The 23,500-nt window shown below is 42.4% G+C and overlaps 1 protein-coding gene across 1 annotated transcript in view; it reads left to right on the top strand.

Annotated features, from left to right (window-relative positions):
* LOC106589515 (zinc finger protein 14) overlaps positions 1-23,289 on the top strand; it is a 29,023-nt gene extending 5,734 nt beyond the window's left edge. The window contains exons 2-7 of the mRNA XM_014179598.2: positions 15,984-16,186; positions 16,293-16,394; positions 16,553-16,648; positions 19,285-19,395; positions 19,501-19,624; positions 19,730-23,289. Of these exons, the coding sequence (XP_014035073.1) occupies positions 15,984-16,186; positions 16,293-16,394; positions 16,553-16,648; positions 19,285-19,395; positions 19,501-19,624; positions 19,730-22,212 (3,119 nt within the window). The 3' untranslated portion in view covers positions 22,213-23,289. The remainder of the gene's footprint in view (positions 1-15,983; positions 16,187-16,292; positions 16,395-16,552; positions 16,649-19,284; positions 19,396-19,500; positions 19,625-19,729) is intronic.
* Positions 23,290-23,500: the final 211 nt, after the last annotated feature.

Genomic DNA, 23,500 nt, shown 5'->3' with positions numbered 1-23,500 from the left:
TGGCCCACCTTTGATGTAATGTGTTTTAAACCGAGGGTCGACCAACGAGGCTTTGTCCAGGAGGTCATCTGTGGCTAGGTCATCATATTTCTCATTCAGATAGTCCATCACCAACGTTTTGATGGGTTTGGGTGAGCTCTGTTTCACCATCAGGTTTGACTTAGTCCCCAGGAGGTGAGGGCGTCAATGAGCCCCTCTGCTATAGCTTCACCCGTGTGGTTGTCGGGAAAGTATGATGTTTGAAGGCATTTATTTCGAAGATTCCACTCTTTGTCAATATAGCGCATAGTGAGGCTAATATAAGGCTCTGACGTGCCACTAGACCACAGATCGGTAGTAGTAGCAAAATACGTAATCTGTCTTGTGCTGTTCCTCAACTTTTTCCCTACACTTGGCGTAGAGTTTAGGCAGTGTGAGAGGAATGTTTGCGGCCAGGGAGCACGTACCTGGGGTCAATTAAATTGATAAGCCTCTTGAAACCTTTGACTGCTAATTGGTAGCATGTCCTTAGCAATGCAATGTATAATAGCATTTGTGATGTCTTTTCGATGTTTGCTCGTAGGGCATAAACGCTGTCAGTGTTGACTGCTTCGGGCAAACATCCCTAGATTGGCTGGTGCTTGAGGGACGTTTATCAATACCGTGGTTCAAGCTTTCTGCATGTTCCAAAGAGTGATTTTGCTTCACACTTGGTAGCCACCTGTCTACGGCACAATTTGCACCGAACATTGCTCTGCTCTTTGTCGGACTTCAAAAAGCCAAACCGCTTCCAAATAACTGAAACAGTTTAACCCTTTTTTAAAATCAATTTCTTTGTTGGAAGCTGCTCCTTCTCCATGGCTCACTGCCACTGTTTTTGCCTACATCACACATTTTTCGGGCTTAAGTGGCGACTCCATCACTCGAGGTGCTAAGTGGTTTTTAAGTGGTCGTATACCTCTCCACGTGCATATTGTCACTTCTCCGCACGTTCCTGCTGCGTCAGAGGTGAAATGGACTGCTGTACATAATTATTCTATATCGACATCAAATTAATATTGTTTTTATATTGTTATTGAGGAAATAATTCCCTCTATTGATTTATCGCCCAGCCCTACTTCTGTGTGTAAATGGTGTACGCTCAGTGGCAAGTTTCCAAAAGTTTTTTAACATTTTTATTTTTTTTACCTTCTAGGTACACCTCCCCGTTCAAGAAAATGGTTAGTTCCGACAGACAGCGAGTCATTTATAAAGCAGACAGACAGAGGCATTCAGTTACTGTTTGGTGGAATGTTAGAATGGGCAAAATGAATGACCTAGGCGTATACTATGTAGGCACCTTATCAGAGCCGTAAGGGAGACTAGGCATCAACCACTGTCAGATTAGGGGGGGCAATGTAGACTTTTTTGTCCCCCTCACTTTGATTCTGAAATCACCATCACCCACTAATTAACTTGTCATTTTTGCAGCTATTTATCATTTACAAAATAGCTATGATATAGCTAATGAATATACAAACATTAGAGACACCATCCTAATATTGAGTTGCACCCCCTTTTGCCCACAGAACAGCCTCAATTGGGGGCTTCAGGTAGCTTAGTGGTTAGAGCGTTGGGCCAGTAACCGAAAGGTTGCTAGAACGAATCCCCAAGCTGACAAGGTAAAAATCTCTCGTTCTGCCCCTGTTCCTAGGCCGTCATTGTAAATAAGAATTTGTTCTTAACGGACTTGCCTAGTTAAATAAAATAAAAATTGTTGGCATGGACTCTACAAGGTGTCAAGTGTTACACAGGGATGCTAGTACCTGTTGTCTATATGCTTTCCACAGTTGTCAAGTTGGCTGGATGCCCTTTGGGTGGTGGACCGTACTTCATACCCAGGAAACTGTTGTGTGGAAAAACCCAGCAGCATTGCAGTTCTTGACGCACACAAACCGGTGCACCTGGCACCTACTAACATACTTTGTTTGAAGGCACTTAAATACTTTCAAGCGCATTCACCCTCTGAATGGCACACATGCACAATCCATGTCTCAATTGTCTTGAGGCTTAAAAATCTTTCTTTAACCTGTGTGCTCCCCTTCATATACACTGATTTGAAGTGGATCATAGCTTTCACCTGGTTAGTCTGCCATGGAAGGAGCGGACTGAACACAGCGGTGCAGATCGCTTCCAGATAAAAACGTAATATTCAAACTCTGACTAAATATTAGCACTTCACTCCACATACTCGTGTAATAACCTTCAATCTGGATAACAAATAAAGCTAGAGAATTGTATCTTCCAAAATAAACCAACCAAACATGACCGAGAAACATGGAGAACCAATCCCCAAAAGAACATGTGGCGACTCAACGGACACAGACAATTTATGCTTTTTCACCACCCGGAATGCTAAGGGTGGAAACCGATCTGATGATAAACTGGGCATAGTTGAATTAGTCAGTAAATCTATAAAGAAGTTGAAGGCGAGCCTCAAGATGAGTGACACAAAAGCTGCGACAATGAAGGAAACAAACAAGCTTAAAGGTACAGTCAATAAGATGGAAACATGTTAAGGAACTTCAAAAAGGAGAACCTCTTTCTGAGAGAAGCCTTACTTCACATACAGACAAGATCTATGAGACAGAATCTGATACTTACTGGTATCAAAGAAAAAGGCAAATCGTGGTGAAAGAATTCTTTCTTACAGTGCTGCAGATCCCAGACGATGTTATAGACAAAATCCAACTCTGAACGTGTACACCGTTTAGGACCAGGATATGAGCACCCAATCGTTGCCAAATGTGCATTCTTTAAAGATGAAAATAAATGGTTAAAAGCCTGGGTAAAAGACTCACTGGCATGAGGAGGCATGAATGATCAGTTCCTGAAAGAAGTTGCAGAACGGTGTAAAGTTCTGCATCCACTCTTCAAGGAGAATAGATTAATAGGGAAACGTTTAGCTCTCATAGTCGATAAACTGTATATTGATAACCAAATGTTCAGACACCCATACTACTCCATGTCTATTCTAAATATTAAAGTTCCCATGGAGTCGAACAATGGAACACCCAATACTATCCATGGAAGGGATTGTAATAAAAAAATATGGGGAAAACTAAACAATTGATAAAGAAATAAACTACAACTAGACTATACCATTCAAGGAATGTTGTAACATAAGTTGAATACTAATTATTTAGATGGATAATTAAGTAATATATCAAGTATAAGGAACTGGAACACAAAAGTACTCAATCAACATGGTAGGGATAAGAACACTGCAAACAGGACATAAAAAGCACAGTATGTGCAGGTGAATTGTGATGGAAGGTAGGGGGTGTGTTTTAGCATTTTAAGTGAGTGAAAATGGTTGCGAATACCAGAGCTTATGTGTCTGCGAGCAGGGCTTTTGAGAGCTCTTAACATTTTGTGCAGATATGGGATATACATTTTAAAATGTAGTTTAGTTATTGTCCTATCATGATGGAACGGTCCCCAACCCCTATACCCTAGACACCCACGTGAGCAACCCATACACTAAGGAGAAGTCCTTATCTGTTTTATGGTCCTACTGTAAGTAGCATATACAAAGCCAAAACAAAGAAATTCAGAGACCCACTAAAGCACTGCCCCGTCAAGATTGAGTCTGCCTGGCAGTGTTGGGCCTACAAAGCCAAAGGGTGTGAAACTCCCTTACGGACTCGGGAGAGGCGAAGGTCAAGAGCAATGCATCCTCTGAAACACAACCAAACTGCTTCTTGACACAATGCCCACTTAACCCGGAAGCCAGCCGCACCAATGTGTCAGAAGAAACACCAGCATGCACTGCGCCCGGCCCGCCACTAGAGTCGCTAGTGCGTGATGGTTAAAGGACATCCCTGCCGGCCAAACCCGGATGATGCTGGGCCATTTGTGCGCCGCACCATGGGTCTCCCAGTCGCGACCAGCTGCGACAGAGCCTGGACTCGAACCCAGAATCTCTAGTGGCACAGCTAGCACTACGATGCAGTGCCTTGCGCCACTCGAGAGGCCCGACCCCAATGCAATTCTAAAGTATAATACATCCTGTGTGATTTCAACAGATTTGTTAAATTAGCATTTGTCTTTTGTTGATTTTATGTAACATTCCAACCTAGTTTAGCATGATCTATTAAATGATGGCGTTCTACTATTTGTATTAATTTGCATCACTGTCAATGACATACTTATTTTGAAGGCTAACTGCAAAGTCCACCATTATGGTTAGCTTCACAGATGGGTCCGACCACCATTAATCAAATAAGAACTGTCTTATGAATTAGGGTTGTTTTAGATGACACCTAGCTATATAGTTAGCTAGCTAACTATAGCTACTGAAACGTGTCGTTTTGCTATGTTTTTGGGGAAGAACATTGTTTGCATCCATGAGCTAGCTAGCTTTTTTTTTATGACCAGCACTGTAGGTGCGTGCACAAGAACACTTTACCAGCATCATAGCATACGTATCAATGAATCGTTGTGACATATGAAATACGAGTGATTGTGTAATAACTACGTACATTTATGAACGCGTTCAATTGTGACATGCAGTCATTCAGGTCCTGATTGGGAAACAAGCTTATTTGACATGCAAAGACCCAAACAGCGTTCCATAGAAATCCTGATTTGAGAATGAAACGACTGAACAATTGAACAATGAAACAGCACAGCAAATAAGTGAAAGAAATAGGTTTTGATTATGTTTTACTGGTAATGGGGACATGCGTACAGTAAATGATAACAAAAAAACTTTTTGGTGTGTGTGCCCTTTATTTACAGTTGAAGTCGGAAGTTTACATACATTTATGTTGCAGTCATTAAAACTCGTTTTTCAACCACTCCACATTTCTTGTTAACTATAGTTTTGGCAAGTCGGTTAGGACATCTACTTTGTGCATGACACAAGTCATTTTTCCAGCAATTGTTTACAGACAGATTATTTCACTTATAATTCACTGTATCACAATTCCAGTGGGTCAGAAGTTTACATACACTAAATTGACTGTGCATTTAAACAGCTTGGAAAATTCCAGAAAATGATGTCATGGTGTTAGAAGCTTCTGATTAATTAATTAATTTGAGTCAATTGGAGGTGTACCTGTGGATGTATTTCAAGGCCTACCTTCAAACGCAGTGCCTCTGCTTGACATCATCGGAAAATCAAAAGAAATCAGCCAAGACCTCAGGAAAAGAATTGTTGACCTCCAAGTCTGGTTCATCCTTGGGAGCAATTTCCAAATGCCTGATGGTACCGCGTTCATCTGTACAAACAATAGTACGCAAGTATAAACACCATGGGACCACGCAGCCGTCATGCTGCTCAGGAAGGAGATGCATTCTGTCTCCTAGAGTTGAACGTACTTTGGTGCGAAAAGTGCAAATCAATCCCCGAACAACAGCAAAGGACCTTATGAAGTTGATGGAGGAAATGGGTACAAAAGTATCTATATCCACAGTAAAACAAGTCTTATATCGACAACTTGAAAGGCCGCTCAGCAAGGAAGAAGCCACTGATTCAAAACCGCCATAAAAAACCAGACTACAGTTTGCAACTGCACATGGAGACAAAGATCGTACTTTTTTGAGAAATGTCCTCTGGTCTGATGGAACTGTTTGTCCATAATGACCATCGTTATGTTTGGAGGAAAAAGGGGGAGGCTTGCAAGCCGAAGAACACCATCCCAACCGTGAAGCACGGGGGTGGCAGCATCATGTTGTGGGGGTGCTTTGCTGCAGGAGGGACTGGTGCACTTCACAAAATAGATGGCATCATGAGGCAGAAAATTGTGGATATATTGAAGCAACATCTCAAGACATCAGTCAGGAAGTTAAAGCTTGGTTGCAAATGGGTCTTCCAAATGGACAATGACCCCAAGCATTCTTCCAAAGTTGTGGTAAAATGGCTTAAGGGCAACAAATTCAAGGTATTGGAGTGGCCGTCAAAGCCCTGACCTCAATCCCATGAATTTGTGGGCAGAACTGAAAAGGCGTGTGTGAGCAAGGAGGCCTACAAACCTGACTCAGTTACACCAGCTCTGTCAGGAGGAATGGACCAAAATTCACCGACCGTATTGTGGGAAGCTTGTGGAAGGCTACCCAAATGTTTGACCCTAGTTAAACAATTTAAAGGCAATGCTACCAAATACTAATTGAGTATGTAAACTTCTGACCCACTGGGAATGTGATGAAAGAAATAAAAGCTGAAATAAATCATTATCTCTACTATTATTCTGACATTTCACATTCTTCAAATAAATGATTCAATTTCAGGAATTGTGAGACTGAGTTTAAATGTATTTGGCTAAGGTGTATGTGAACTTATGACTTCAACTGTATCTTGGCAAGTCCGTTAAGAACGAATTCTTATTTACAATGATTGCCAAACCTGGACAACGCTGTGTCAATTGTGCTCCACCCTATGGGACTCCCAATCACGGCCGGATGTGATACAGCCTGGATTTGAACCAAGGACTGCAGTGATGCCTCTTGCACTGAGATGCAGTGCCTTAGACCGCTCTGTTGTGTGTGTGTGTGTGTGTGTGAACTACTTAACTGTACTAGAATGCTTAAATAGCTGCAATTTTTAATTTTTATCAGTATCGCTTTATTTGCAAGGAAAGTATCGGCCAAAAATCTATTATCGGTGCATCACTAATATATAATAGAAATTGCTGTGAGGGCGTTGGAAATGCTTTTGGCGGCACTGTGCTCTTTTCAAAGGATGTGTCCCGGTCTCTCGGGGGCCCTGGGATCCGGAGGGACACTGGAATGTCAACCTAACTTGGGTTTTTACCTCGCTAAAAGACAAGTAATATGTATGTTTACAGGAAACTCATTCAACAATTTTAGATGAAGTTGTGTGGGGAAAAGGACTGGGGGAGGTGCGAAATATACTTCTCCCATGGGCAAAAAAATTCTAAAGGAGTGACTTAATTAGCGATTTTGATCCGAGTGTGCAAATTGTCCAAACAGATCTGCAAGGTAGATGGATGATTTTAAGTATGTTATTGAACCATGAACAGATATGGCTCATTAATAGTGGACGATATTGCCACTCCTATTTGCCTTATGTTCAATCAACGCCTACAAGAAAGTGTGTGCCCTCAGGCCTGGGGGGAAGCTAAAGTCATTCCGCTACCCAAGAATAGTAAAGCCCCCTTTACTGACTCGAATAGCTGACCAATCAGCCTGTTACCAACCCTTAGTAAACTTTTCGAAAAAATGGTGTTTGACCAGATACAATGCTATTTCATAGTAAACAAATTAACAGACTTTCGGCACGCATATAGGGAAGGACACTCAACAAGCACAGCACTTACAAAAATGACTGATTGGCTGAGAGAAATTAATAAAATGATTGGGGGGGGGCTGTCTTGTTAGACTTCAGTGCCGCTTTTGACGTTATTGATCATAGTCTGCTGCTGAAAAAATCTATGTGTTATGGCTTTACACCCCCTGCTATAAAGAGTTACTTGTCTAACAGAACACAGAGGATGCTCTTTAATGGAGGCCTCTACAACATAATCCAGGTAGAATCAGGAATTCCCCAGGGTAGCTGTTTAGGCCCTTGCTTTTTTTTAAAATTTTTACTAACGACATGCCACTGGCAAGTGTGTCTATGTATGTGGATGACTCAACACTATACACGTCAGCTACTACACCGACTGAAATGACTGCAACACTTAACAAAGAGCTGCAGTTATTTTCGGAATTTGTTGCAAGGAATAACTTAGTCCTAAATATTTCCAAAACTAATAGCATTGTATTTGGGACAAATCATTCACTAAACCTCAACTACGTCTCGTAATGAATAATGTGGAAATTGAGCAAGTTGAGGTGACTAAACTGCTTGGAGTGATCCTGGTTTGTGTCAATATATTTTGACCAGGAGTTTACAACAATAGCTAAAATGGGGAGAAGTCTGTCCATAATAAAGCTCTGCTATGCCTTCTTAACAACACTCCAGGCCCTGGTTTTGTTGCACCTAGACTACTGTTCAGTCGTGTGGTCAGGTGCCACAAAGAGGGACTTGGGAAAGTTGCAGTTGGCTCAGCACAGGGCAGCACAGCTGGCCCTTAAAAGTATACGGAGAGCTAACATTAATGACATGCATGCCAATCTCTTAATGGCTCAAAGTGGAAAAGATTGACTTCATTACTTGTTTTCGTAAGAGGTGTTGACATGCTGAATATACCAAGCTGTCTGTTTTTTTTAAAGTACTGGCACACAGCTCGGACATCCATGCATACCCCACAAGACATGCCACCAGAGGTCTCTTTACAGTCCCCAAGTCCAGAACAGACTATGGGAGGCGCACAGTACAACAGAGCCATGACTACATGGAACTCTATTCCACATCAGATAACTGATGCAAGCAGTAGAATCAGATTTAAAAAGCAGGAAAAAATGCACCTTATGGAACAACGGGGACTGTGAAGAGACACGTTGTATGGTGGTGGTGTGAATATGTGGTGGTGTAGGGATGTTATATGATGTACTGTTATCTTTAGCTCATTCAGGACAAACACAGGTCACTGTGTTTTGTTTTATATGTAATGTGGGTGCTTGGGTGTGTTTGGACCCCTTGGCAGCAGCTAACGGGAACCCTAATAAATATATCTATACGGTCCAAATAATGATGAAAGGGAAAGGAGGATACCTAGTCAGTTGTACAACTGAAATCCATGCTTCTTTGAAAATATATATACTGCTCAACACATCCTAGATCTGAATGAAAGAAATAATCTTATTAAATAGTTTTTTCTTTACATAGTTGAATGTGCTTACAACAAAATCACACAAAAATAATCAATGGAAATCCAATTTATAAACCCATGGAGGTCTGGATTTGGAGTCGCACTCAAAATTAAAGTGGAAAACCACACTACAGGCTGATCCAACTTTGATGTAATGTCCTTAAAACAAGTCAAAATAAGGCTCAGTAGTGTGTGTGGCCTCCACGTGCCTGTATGACCTCCCAACAACGCCTGGGCATGTTCCTGATGAGGCGGCGGATGGTCTCCTGAGGGATCTCCTCCCAGACCTGGACTAAAGCATCCGCCAACTCCTGGACAGTCTGTGGTGCAACGTGGCGTTGGTGGATGGAGCGAGACATGATGTCCCAGATGTGCTCAATTGGATTCAGGTCTGGGGAACGGGCGGGCCAGTCCATAGCATCAATGCCTTCCTCTTGCAGGAACTGCTGACACTCCAGCCACATGAGGTCTAGCATCGTCTTGCATTAGGAGGAACCCAGGGCCAACCGCACCAGCATATTGTCTCACAAGGGGTATGAGGATCTCATCTCGGTACCTAATGGCAGTCAGGCTACCTCTGGCGAGCACATGGAGGGCTGTGCGGCCCCCCAAAGAAATGCCACCCCACACCATGACTGACCCACTGCCAAACCGGTCATGCTGGAGGATGTTGCAGGCAGCAGAACGTTCTCCAAGGCGTCTCCAGACTCTGTCACGTCTGTCACGTGCTCAGTGTGAACCTGCTTTCATCTGTGAAGAGCACAGGGCGCCAGTGGCGAATTTGCCAATCTTGGTGTTCTCTGGCAAATGCCAAACGTCCTGCACGGTGTTGGGCTGTAAGCACAACCCACACCTGTGGACGTCGGGCCCTCATTCCACCCTCATGGAGTCCTGTTTCTGACCGTTTGAGCAGACACATGCACATTTGTGGCATGCTGGAGGTCATTTTGCAGGGCTCTGGCAGTGCTCCTCCTGCTCCTCCTTGCACAAAGGCGGAGGTAGCGGTCCTGCTGCTGGGTTGTTGCCCTCCTACGGCCTCCTCCACGTCTCCTGATGTACTGGCCTGTCTCCTGGTAGAGCCTCCATGCTCTGGACACTACGCTGACAGACACAGCAAACCTTCTTGCCACAGCTCGCATTGATGTGCCATCCTGGATGAGCTGCACTACCTGAGCCACTTGTGTGGGTTGTAGACTCCGTCTCATGCTACCACTAGAGTGAAAGCACCGCCAGCATTCAAAAGTGACTAAAACATCAGCCAGGAAGCATAGGAACTGAGAAGTGGTCTGTGGTCCCCACCTGCAGAACCACTCCTTTATTGGGGGTGTCTTGCTAATTGCCTATAATTTCCACCTGTTGTCTATTCCATTTGCACAACAGCATGTGACATTTATTGTCAATCAGTGCTGCTTCCTAAGTGGACAGTTTGATTTCACAGAAGTGTGATTGACTTGGAGTTACGTTGTTGTTTAAGTGTTACCTTTATTTTTTTGAGCAGTGTATCTCTCTCTCAAACCTACAATCAATACAAGACTATTATGGTGGGAGATTATAATACGGTTTTAAATGCCTCAATGGACCGTAAAGGAAATCACTCTACAAACTATCACCCTCATGCACTTAAGGAAATCACGAATGTCATGAATATATTGGAACTAGTAGATATATGGAGGCTTAAATATCCTGACCTAGTGAGATTGTGTGTGTATACATACATGCATGCATGCATGCATGGTAGAGGCTCAATCAAGCTAGTAATCTTGATTTACTTTGACATTCTCGCTGCCACCAAAAGTAAAAAGTGTTGATGGGGGACAGAATGTGGTCAGACCATCAAAAAATTGGCATATATATTACTCTTACAGAATTTCCACGTGGGCGAGGATATTGGAAATGTAATCATCAAAGCCTATTGGATGATTAAAAACAAGTTCATTAGGAAATAATTTATAACTGACTTTTTCAGACATGGGTACAGCAGATCACCTTATTGTATAGGACACTTTTTAAATGTCTTTGGAGGCTATGCAATTCAGTACTTATCTAAAACAAAAGCAATTCAGGTAGAAAAAGTCCATATTTTAAAAAGGAAATGGAAGGACTCATGGTACAGATAGCAATAAACTGTACCATAGAGGCACAGTAAGTTGGAGGAAAAATAAATGGAGACCTATTCAAGAAAGATCACGTGTTATATTTATTTATTTATATATATATATATATATATATATATATAATCAAAATAAAGCAAACTCGATGGAATGTGGGGGAAAATGCATTAAATAATTTTTTCATCAACCTAGAAATACTACCAGAAAGAATTTACTGAAACTTGTTACAAATGGAGTCACCCATGGTTCACCAAATATATTTTGAGAGGCAAAGTACTTTTAAGCACATTTTTTGTATGTCCTTATCTCCACTAACTGAGGATAATTGTAAATATAAAGATCTAGTCCATTGAAAAAATTGGAGGCCTCTTACAAATTTGATCCTTCCCTATATGCGTGCCAATGTTTGTTGCTTCACAGTCACCTCAGTCATTTGTGTAAGTGCTGTGCTTGTTGAGTGTCCTTCCCTATAAGCATGCTGAAATTCTGTGGTCAATGTGTTGACTGAAAAATAGCATTGTATCTGGTCAAACACAATTCCCCCCCCCCCCCCCCAGAAGTTTACTACGGGTTGGTAACCGGTTGATTGGTTGGCTATTTGAGCCAGTAAAGGGGGCTTTACTATTCTTGGGTAGCGGAATGACTTTAGCTTCCCTCCAGGCCTGAGGGCACACACACTCTAGTAGGCATAAATTGAAGATGTGGCAAATAGGAGTGGCAATATCATCTGCTATTATCCTCAGTAATTTTCCATCTAGATTGTCATTCTTGATAGACAACAAATGTTTTCGCCTCTTCCACACTGACTTTACGGAATTCAAAAGTACAATTCTTGTCTTTCATAATTTGGTCTGATATACTTGGATGTGTAGTGTCAGCGTTTTGTTGCTGGCATGTCATCCCTATGTTTTCTTATCTTGCCAATGAAAAAGTCATTAAAGTAGTTTGCAATATCATTGGGCTTTGTGATGAATGAGCCATCTGATTCAATAAACTGGGGTGGAAGAAAAAGTAGGTGGGCGTGGGTTCCCCAGTAGCTTATGTAGGTTTGCTACTTGCTTGCTAAGAGTAGCTACTTCGCTCCTGTAGTCCACCGCAAGCAGTTGCTACATTGAAAGTCAACGCGGTCCACATTGTCTCGGAACAAAACAAAGTAAACGCAGCTCCTGCAACGTTGCCTTCTTTTAAATCCACAATTTGGATCCCTCCACAACTCTCTAATAGAGGATCTAGATACTTTTTACAACCAAATTATGATATTATGTATTGGACCACTAAAAAATAACATTTTTACATTACTGTGTAGTTAACTACATGAGTCAGACCATTTTATTGGTATTCTACATATCCCGAAAGAAATGATCTTACTACAATAAATGATCTTACGACAAAAATAGGTAAGATGAAAAGGAAAATACCTGTATTTGTGGAAAAATCACCCTGATTAACTCTATAGTCATATCCCAATTTACCTATTTGCTTATGGTCTTACCTACACATAGCGACTTGTTTTTAAAATTATTTTATGAGCAAAGAATATTCACTTATTTGGAACGGCAGGCCAGACAATTAAACGGGCCATTTTTATATAATTAATGTGAATTCGGGGGGTAGAAATGATGAAATATTAAAGCATTAGACCTCACTGACGGTTTCAGTCATACAAAAGTTATTCTTCAATCTAAACTGGTTCTCTAGCAAATTTAGTAAGAATGTCTCACCCCATGTTCAAGAATGGCCTTTTTCCCTTTATTCAGATTACAACCTCTCACTTTCAGTTATTTGAAAAGGAAATAATCTCCCAAAATATCTCTTTTTAAAACAAACCATAGAAAGTTGGTTACAAATTCAGTTTAATCCACCAGAAAAGACAGAACAAATAATACTACAACATATTGTGGTTAAACTCAAATATACAAATTTATATTAGGTTTTTCACAAAAAGAAGTGTAATCTTTGTAAGGGATATCATAAATAGGACTGGTGGCATTGTCACACATGCAGCTAACAAAAAATATATGGACATGTTTACCAAAATTACAACCAACTAATTGCAGCATTCCTGCAAAAATGGAAGCGGCAAGTAGAAGGGGGAGGAAGTAAAGAACTTGTCTGTCGGTCCTGCATTAAAGACCAAAACCGGTTTTAAAAAAAATTGTGATTTTATAAAGTATACCAGCTTCATTTAAGGACCAAAAAATTGACAGCTGTGCCATATGAATTCCAAAATAGGAAAGGAAGACCCAGAGTTACTTCTGCAGAGGATAAGTTCATTAGAGTTACCAGCCTCAGAAATTGCAGCCCAAATAAAATGCTTCAGTTCAATTAACAGGCATATTTCAACATCAACTGTTCAAAGGAGACTGTGTGAATCAGGCCTTCATGGTCGAATTGCTGCAAAGGAACCACTACTAAAGGACAAAAATAAGAAGAGACTTGCTTGGGCCAAGAAACATGAGCAATGGACTTAGGACCAGTGGAATTTTGTCCTTTTGGTCTGATGAGTCCAAATTTGAGATTTTTGGTTCCAACCACCATGTGTTTGTGTGACGCAGACTAGGTTAACGGATGATTTCTGCATGTGTGGTTCCCACCGTGAAGCATGGAGGAGGTGGTGTTATGGTGTGGGGACGCTTTGCCGGTGACGCTGTCTGTGATTTATTTAGATTTCAAGGCACACTTAACCAGCATGGCTACTACAGTATTCTGCAGCGATACGCCATCCCATCTGGTTTAGGCTTAGTGGGACTATCATTTGTTTTTCAATGGGACAATGACCCAAAACACACCTTCAGCTGTGTAAGGGCTATTTGACCAAGAAGTAGAGTGATGGAGTGCTGCATCAGATGACCTGGCCTCCACAATCACCCGACCTCAACCCAACTAAGATGGTTTGGGATAAGTTGGACCGAAGAGTGACGGAAAAGCAGCCAGCAAGTGCTCAGCATATGTGGGAACTCGTATGTGGAAACTGTTGGAAAAGCATTCCAGGTGAAGCTGGTTGAGAGAATGCCAAGAGTGGGCAAAGATGTCAAGGCAAAGGGTGGCTACTTTGAAGAATCTCAAATATAAGATTTTTATTTGTGTAACACTGTTTTGGTTACTACATGATTCCTTATGTGTTATCTCATAGTTTTGATGTCTTCACTATTTTTTTCTACAATGTAGAAAATTGTAATAAAAAAAAAGGAAAACCCTAGAATGAGTAGGTGTGTCCAAACTTACGACTGGTATTGTGTGTGTATATTATAACAAAATATATTGGGGATTGGAAATGATGGAATTACATTGATGGAAGCTACAATCTATGTGTGCTATTAAAGTTGATCTACACCCCCCAAAATTTGTTTAGTACAACTTTGGATTTCACCTCCCCATCTTGAAATCAAATGGTTTTGACCGTTTGGAAGTTGAGTTTCTTTTCACCTCCCGCTTTGGCCATGCAGTGCACCTTGAAAAAGTGATTCCTCATCATGAAATTATCAACTTTACCCTGTTTAACTAAAAATGACCGTATACACTTTTGTATAAAGCAAAACTTGTCGATGGTGAACCTGAACAGTCGAAATCAAATCTATTGTAAGCTCCTTTTCAGCAGGTAGGCTATAGCCAGATGAGAATGGTCTCTGGTAGCTGACTTTTATTCTGGTAAAACACAATTTAACAGCACCAAGATAACAATTGCAGCGTTCAAAACAACTGGAACTCTGAAGGGAAAAATTGCTCCGACTGGGGAAAAATCGCCGGTCATTCGACTCGGAATTCCAAGTCAACTCTGGTATATTTCTAGAGATCAGACTTTCTGACCTGAAGATTACTAACATCATGATTTGACCTTGTATTTTTCCCCCGAGTTCCCATTTGTCTTGAAAGCACCCCAAAATCTAGAAAATGACATAGGTCAGTCAACTAATAAAACCTAATATAATGCAAGCCATTGTAGCATTTGAGTGCTGAAGGTGCCATGCAGATGATCAGGCTGTCTGCATTTTGTTGGGCATAGTGCGCAGTTTGACTGTTACTGATATTCCCTAGGGTTGTTCGGCATGCAAAATGATATGTAGATCACTGACTATCAACACCGTTATATGTTTAGTTTGACACTGAAGGAAAGGGTGCATGAGTTGTCGCAAAATATGTAGTATTTTTGTAAGGTAGGTGGGAAACTTATGTCAGCAAAACCTTTTAGTGAATCGTAACGCTTGAATACATTTTTCTGACTGATGCATGCTAAATTTGGATCGGTTGTGGGGTCCGTGGACCGACGCAGTACTCTCAAACATTTGCATTGGGGACCGATGTGTATTGGCGAATCGTTACAGCTCTAACGAGTGGACATGTTTCTAATGTTTGAGGCTATTGATGCCACAAATATATTGACACATCAAATACTACTAATGGATACATCTGGGTCTAAGGAGCTGCACTATGTAATGTTTGACTTTTTAGTTGTTTTGTTTAGGACCTATACAGGATGCAATTTAGGAAACTTGTTTTTCCAATGTTGGGTCTCAGTTGGGTCTCAGGGTTAAGGTGGACAGTGCAGGGTGGGATATTGCTGGGAAAACTTACCTCAATCCAGAGATGGAAGATGTCGCTGTCCTCCTAATTATCCTAAATTGAAGATTGAAATACTGCTAGTTTGTAATTAAACTGCCTTTTTCATCCTCATGCTAGGTAGCAGAAGCCACATATAACGTGGTGCTGAACAACAAAGGAGCCTGATTGTCTGACTATCCTTTGTTGCTCAACGCAACGTGTCATTCCAAAATAGCTGCCGTGGCTTCTGTTTAAATAAAAACTAGCAGTATTTCAATCTTCTTGATATATCATTTTGGGTAATAGGATAATTAGGAGGTCAGCGACATCTTTCATCTCCGGATGAGGTACGTTTTCTCAGCCATATCCCGCGCCGGCTCCACACTTCCCTCATTTAGGCAGCCGAGCGTTCCGACCTGAAAGTTTGTATTTACTGCCTGAATCTCAGGTCAGAACGATCTGGCTAGTATTGGCTCAAATATATTTTCGTTTTACCACTAGCACCCATTTTTGCATTGTTCAACCCTGAACGTAACTGAATCAGTTGTAACAAAAGGCATTGCTGTCCTCATCAAAACCAAATTCTCTATTTCAGTTCCACCTCTTCCTCTCCCTGCTCTGCGCCTCATGGTCCCACCACTGCGGCTGGTCTCAGCAGCCATCTGGCAAACGATCCAGCAGAGACGCGTGATGGATTATGGGATGCTGGAGGAGTTTGTTACCATGGTCACAGATGTGGTTCCAGAGCTTCTGAATGACAGTCAGAGGGCCCAACTTATTCTGGGTCTTCGAGCACGGGTGAGAGGGAGGGACGGAACTAGTGCCCATGTGGGGAAAGATGAGATGAACAGTTTTAGTCATGTCTTCCCTTCTACATTTTCTGACTGGTTTGGTCTGCTTTCAGCTGGTCCTGGAGTTGTGTCTCTCGAAGCCGTTCACAGACCTCCAGACCATTCAGCCACACCTGGACAGGATACAGACCCTTACACCCCTCTGGGGGACACAAGTGAGCTCCTCACGGGCAGAGAATCTGCTAATGTCTGTCAGTCATAAATATTTCTAATATGACTGATCCATTATGTCAAAAACATATGCAGCCTAAATGAAAAGCTATCATTTAGGATGTCCTGATTTTAAGGCAACATTTTATATTCTGTGTTTAAGGCGACTGATGCAGAGGTGGGATTATCTGAATCCAACTTCCTGGGGCTGGTTCAAACCCTTCTGAAAGACCCAAATGAGAGGGAACATTTCTTCCAGGTCAGTGGGTATGGAATAGTTGTGGGTCATTTCCATGTGACTGCTGTGTTTCCACAAATGAAAAATCTCAGGAGATTATTTAATAGATAGCTCATATTCCTTTACTCATGAGTAAAGATATCATCCTGACCAACCTGCCCTCTAAATACACCTCTGCTGTCTTCAACCAGGATCTCAGCGATCACTGAGGGTCCGCAGTCAAACGACCTTCCCTCATCACTGTCAAACGCTCCCTAAAACACTTCAGCGAGAAGGCCTTTCTAATCGACCTGGCCCGGGTATCCTGGAAGGATATTGACCTCATTCCATCAGTAGAGGATGCCTGGTTATTCTTTAAAAGTGCTTTCCTCACCATCTTAAATAAGCATGCCCCATTCAAAAAATGTAGAACTAAGAACAGATATAGCCCTTGGTTCACTCCAGACTTGACTGCTCTTGACCAGCACAAAAACATCCTGTGGCGTACTGCATTAGCTTCGAATAGCCTCCGCGATATGTAACTTTTCAGGGAAGTTAGGAACCAATATACACAGTCAGTTAGGAAAGCAAAGGCTAGCTTTTTCAAATGGAAATTTGCATCCTGTAGCACAAACTCCAAAAAGTTCTCAGACACTGTAAAGTCCATTGAGAATAAGAGCACCTCCTCCCAGCTGCCCACTGCACTGAGGCTAGGAAACACAGCCACCACTGATAAATCTACGATAATCGAGAATTTCAATAAGCATTTTTCTACGGCTGGCCATGCTTTCCCCCTGCCTCCCCCATTTCACCTACACCCAAATCCAGAAAGCTGATGTTCTGAAAGAGCTGCAAAATCTGTACCCCTATAAATCAGCTGGGCTAGACAATCTGGACCTTCTCTTTCTAAAAGTATCCGCCGCAATTGTTGCAACCCCTATTACTAGCCTGTTCAACCTCTTTTGTATCATCGGAGATCCCTAAAGATTGGAAAGCTGCCGCGGTCATCCCCCCTCTTCAAAGGGGGAGACTCTCTAGACCCAAATTGTTAGACCTATATCCATCCTGCCCTGCATTAAGTCTTTGAAAGACAAGTTAACAAACAGATCACTGACCATTTCGAATCCCACCGTACCTTCGCCGCTATGCAATCTGGTTACCGAACTGGTCATGGGTGCACCTTAACCACACTCAAGTCCTAAACGATATCATAACCGCCATCGACAAAAGACAATACTGTGCAGCCGTATTCATCGACCTGACCAAGGCTTTCGACTCTGTCAATCACTGCATTCTTATCGGCAGACTCAACAGCCTTGGTTTCTCAAATGACTGCCTCGCCTGGTTCACCAACTACTTCTCAGAGTTCAGTGTGTCAAATTGGAGGGCCTGTTGTCCGGACCTCTTGCAGTCTCTATGGGGGTGCCACAGGGTTCAATTCTCGGGCCGACTCTTTTCTCTGTATACATCAGTGATGTCGCTCTTACTGCTGGTGATTCTCTGAACTACCTCTACGCAGACGACACCATTCTGTATACTTCTGGCCCTTCTTTGGACACTGTGTTAACAAACCTCCAGACGAGCTTGAATGCCATACAACGCTCCTTCTGTAGCTTCCAACTGCTTTTAAATGCAAGTAAAACTAAATGCATGCTCTTCAACCGATCGCTACTCGCCCGTCTAGCATCACTACTCTGGACGGTTCTGACTTAGAATATGTGGACAACTACAAATACCTAGGTGTCTGGTTAAACTGCAAACTCTCCTTCTAGACACATTAAGCATCTCCAATCCAAAATTAAATCTAGAATTGACTTCCTATATCGCAACAAAGCATCTTTCACTCATGCTGCCAAACATACCCTCATAAAACTGACTATCCTACCGATCCTTGACTTTGGTGACGTCATTTACAAAATAGCCTCCAACTCTCTACTCAGACTATCCAATTTTCTATCACAGTGCCATCCGTTTCGTCACCAAAGCCCCATATACTACCCACCACTGCGACTTGTATGCTCTCGTTGGCTGGCCCTCGCTTCATATTCGTCGCCAAACCCTCTGGCTCCAGGTTATCTATAAGTCTTTGCACGGTAAAGCCCTGCCTTATCTCAGCTCACTGGTCACCATAGCAGCACACGCTCCAGCAGGTTTATTTCACTGGTCATCCCCAAAGCCAACTCCTTTGGCCGCCTTTCTTTCCAGTTCTCTGCTGCCAATGACTGGAACGAATTGCAAAAATCTCTGACGCTGGAGACTCATATCTCCCTCACTAACTTTAAGCATCAGCTGTCAGAGCAGCTTACCGATCATTGCACCTGTACACAGCCCATCTGCAAATAGCCCACCCAACTACCTCATCCCCATGTTATTTATTTTTTGCTCCTTTGCACCCCATTATCTCTACTTGCACATCTATCACTCGTGTTTAATTGCTAAATTGTAATTATTTCGCCACTATGGCCTATTATTGCCATACCTCCCTAATCTTACTACATTTGCACACACTGTATATATACTTTTCTATTGTGTTATTGACTGTACGTTTGTTTATCCCATGTGTAACTCTGTTGTTTTTTGTCGCACTGCGTTGCTTTATCTTGACCAGGTCACAATTGTAAATGATGAGAACTTAAATAAAGGTGAAATAATACACATTTTTAAAAACTATTTTTTAGGATGTTTTTCCTGTGGAATTTGGTCCCAGTTATGATGCAGCCATACAGAAACTCATGTGGCAATTCCTTTCGAGACTGGAGAAGCTACTTCCTGTGTCAAACTTCCAACAGGTACTAGTAGAAATACAATTACATAGAGGAACCATGGACTTGACACTTACGCAATTGTGAATTCTACCTGTATTACTTCAAACTCTGTATTCCTCATTGTGTCAGGTTGCCTTGCTGCTCAGCGACTCCCCCTCTCTTCTTGAGGAATGTGTTGAGTCAGTGTCTCACCCTCAGCAGCTGAAAACCCTGCTTCAGTACCACAGAGACCTCGGCCAGCTGGACAACCATGGTAGGCAATTTCACAGGACCCGTGTATATGTTGGCTTTTCTTCTGTAGGGACAAAAACATTTTCACTATACAAAGTTTATTTCATTTATCCTCTTCCCTTTCTAGATACTCTGTCTTCTTCCGATGGGGACTGCATTCTCTCAGCTCTCTGTCTCCCTCCAGTAGAAAGGGTGGTGATTGCAACCGAACAGACAGATTCAGAAACGCACGTATCATCCTTGAATGTCTTTATTGATACATTCACCAAAGAGTTGGAGGTGGACTCTGCAACACTGGTAAAGTTCACAGAGATGGAACCCGGGACAAGTATGGATGTAATAGAAGAGGAGAGGGTGGAATGTAAGAGAAAGGAAAAAGCATCCTCAGTTATTAATGATGAGGAAGAGGATAATTCAGAGTTTGCTGAGACTGAAGAGTTAGAACCAGTGTATGAAACGGTGTTGGTTTTAGGGGAAGATGGGAAGATGGCGCCGTTAGTCAAAACCAATAAACTCAAAGGGCTCAAAAGAGACAGTAATGAGGCCAGTGGCATGCCTGATGGAGAAAAACACCGAACACCTAGCCCTCCACAAATGAAAAGCATAGACGTATCTGATACGATCATATCCTCCATGCTTCACAAGCCCTCAGTGGAGCTACAAAGGATTGACACCGCTAACCTGACATTGCCCTTAAAACCAGTGAGAAGAAACAGGGGGCGCAAGATGAAGACATTGCTAGCACGAGAATTGAAGCAAACCAAAACTGAATTTTCAGAACAGAAAAAACGTGCCTGCAAGAGAGTTAAAACACCCCAAAACCCCAATATGTGCACAGTGTGTGGACGTGTCTTATCCCGCTTTTCAGACATGAAAAAGCACATGCAAACCCATAAGAACGGTCGCACCTATCAGTGTCGCAATTGTCAGAAGACTTTCAAGCACTTGTACACTTTGCAAACTCACAGAAAGTCATGTCTGTTTGGAACTGGGCAACAAGAGGAGGTTCCCTGTGGAGAGGGCACTAGTGCTCCGTTTACTATGTGTGAGGCAGAATTCGCACAATCCTCAATAGACCGTAGAACGTGCAAGGTGTGCGGCAAGATTGTGCATCGCATTGGATACTTGAGTACCCACATGAAGATTCACTCTGCGAATCGTCACTATTCACTCGGAGAAGAGAAAGCAGTCCAGAAAGCGTCACCTGAGGGAGAAGACACAGAGCCGTCCAGTGGTGTTACTCTTGAGGCAACACTTGAGGACAGTGACTCATCCTCCACCGGTACTCCCCAGGACCCATCTTACGACCCAGAACTCAGCCAGATCAAAATACCAAAGTGCTCCAGCACAGCAAAGAAGTCAAACCGAAAAACCTTCCAAAAACCAAAACATATGTGCCGTATTTGTGGTAAATACGTGACTGCTGGAGCCTTTGAGTATCACATGAGAACTCACTCAGGTGAGCGCCCTTTCTCCTGCCCTCATCCTCAGTGTGGGATGAAGTTCATACACAGCGGAGGTTTGAGGGTCCATCTCAGACGCTATTGCAAGGTTCGGACAGTTGACGCTGCTGAGCTCGACAGCTTCAACATACGTTTTGAGTGTGACAAATGTGAGAAGACATTCACGATCCAATCAAAACTGAGGAAACACAAACTTATCCACGGCCCGCTCTACTGCACAGGGTGCAGGAAGGTATTGCCTGACTTAGAAACTTTAACCAGACACAAGCTTTGGCACAGGCCCGTTCAGTGCAGCATGTGTGAGGAGAGCTTCATGCTCACAAACCTCAGAACACACTATCTGGATGTCCATAAGTTCAGCGGACCGTTCGTCTGCACCCACTGTCCGAAAAGCTACAAGAAGTTCCATTCCCTCATCAAACACGAGATGGTTCATACCGGGAACCTCCCCTTACAGTGCTCCCAGTGTCCAAAGAGATTCATCTACAATTATGACCTAGTCGAACACGAGAAAAGGCACTCTGACGACAGGCCTTGTCTCTGCTGGGAGTGTGGCAAGGCCTTCTGTACCAACATTGACCTGAAACAACACATGCAGAATAGCCATGGTGAAAAATCCACAGAGTGTCGTTTCCCGTGTCGCCATTGTGGGAAACCCTTCAGGCTTAGTAATTCCCGTGCGAACCACGAGAAGACTAAGCATGGCGGGGTGCGTTACCCGTGTACGTACTGTGGCAAGCAGTTTGTTTGTGCAAATGCATTGAAAAGGCATGATCTGATTCACACGGGGGAGAGACCTTTTAAATGCAATCATAAGAGTTGTGATAAGGCTTTTAGGTCGAGAGCTGAACTGAGGATACACATGAGATACCATACTGGAGAGCGGCCGTTCAAGTGCAACGTCTGTGGAAAGGGCTTTGTTCAAGCCAATTATCTCACTACACACTACCGGACTCATACAGGGGAAAAGCCGTATTCATGTTCCCTCTGTGACAAAAGCTTTAACTACCATGACTCCCTGAAGAGACACATGTCTACACACTCAAACGAGAAGCCTTATAAATGCTTGGACTGTGGAAAAGCTTTCGAACGTAAAACTCTGTTGAATGTACATAAAAGATCATGTACATCATTATTGAAATGTTAATCCCTCTTGTGCTTTAATGTGATAAGATTGTGGCCTGAGTGCATTTCCCACTTTATTTTTGTAATTTTTTGTTGTGGCCAGTCAATAAAATGTTTCCCATTTTCATATAACTACAAATGAGAGAAAAGTATAAGTGAAACGTAGAATAAAATACTTGGTTATGGCTTTGTGTATGAATAACACTGTTCTTTCAGTCCCTCTCCTTGTCTCAACCTGGTTACCCATTTCACATCAGCTACTGTTGCCGAAAGGCTGGCAAATGGCGATTTTTGAGTTGTTTCATCTTACCGTCCAAAAGGAATCTATGCAGCCGGCTCTACACCTATCCCCACGGACTGGTTCGTATGTAAAACATTCTCCATTCAGGCTGCAAAGGTGTAGATTTCCTTAACTCGATTTAATGGTGAAAATATGGAGACTTTCTTGATTAAACACCATTTTCCAAGACCATGCTAGAGTGGCTAAATGCTAGTCCCAGATGTTGTGTATCACATTCAGCCAATCAGGTTGCAGCACTCTGTTTACACAATGTCAGGAAATGGCATTAGCAGGTGGGAAATTGAGTTTCGTAATGAAAGTAGGCCTATATTCTATTTTTTCACCTTCTCGCCATTAGATCGAGTAAATGAGGAAATCCATACCTTTGCAGCCTGAATGGAGAATGTTTTATGTACAAACCAGTCCACGGGATATGAGTGTACTGGTTGCATAAATTCCCTTTGGATGATAAGTCGCTATAAAAATCGCTATCTGCCAGCCTTTGGGCTATAGATTGTTTTTGTGACGATGTTAGCTAAACCATGTGGGTGCTTCCATGGGGCAGAAGTCAACGTGTTGTGATTCTGGATGGCTAGATTCCTAGCAAGAATGACAAACTGCCATGTGGGGTATTGTAAGTGACTCGTTTCATCTTGTTATTGATACCATGTCTTGTTTTGACTGATTTCATATCAATGCTAAAATTAGCTAGCTAGCTAATCAACAATTGTAGTGATATGAGAGAAGTGCTTATTGTGCAAATGCTTTCAATAAACATTGGAGATGTAATCTACATTTCATGTCAACATTCTAAGCCAACCCTGTCTGTTTTGCCCCATATTGCGCACATCCCTGTCTAGGTCTGTAGTAATCACATTTATGGTGTCAAATCCAATTCAAAAGTTGAACATGCACAAAATGGCGTGTGAGCAAGATGAAACATCATTGCCTGACCATCGACAGAGAATAAATATGATCAAGCGAGCAGAGGTGTCCTGCGAGTGCGCAAGCCAGCTGAGAGTGCAAATTA

This window comes from Salmo salar, chromosome ssa28, assembly GCF_905237065.1.
Source record: "Salmo salar chromosome ssa28, Ssal_v3.1, whole genome shotgun sequence".
Classification (NCBI taxonomy): domain Eukaryota; kingdom Metazoa; phylum Chordata; class Actinopteri; order Salmoniformes; family Salmonidae; genus Salmo; species Salmo salar.
The sequence above is the reverse complement of the archived record's forward strand: the minus strand, read 5'-3'. Positions and strand labels throughout refer to the sequence as shown.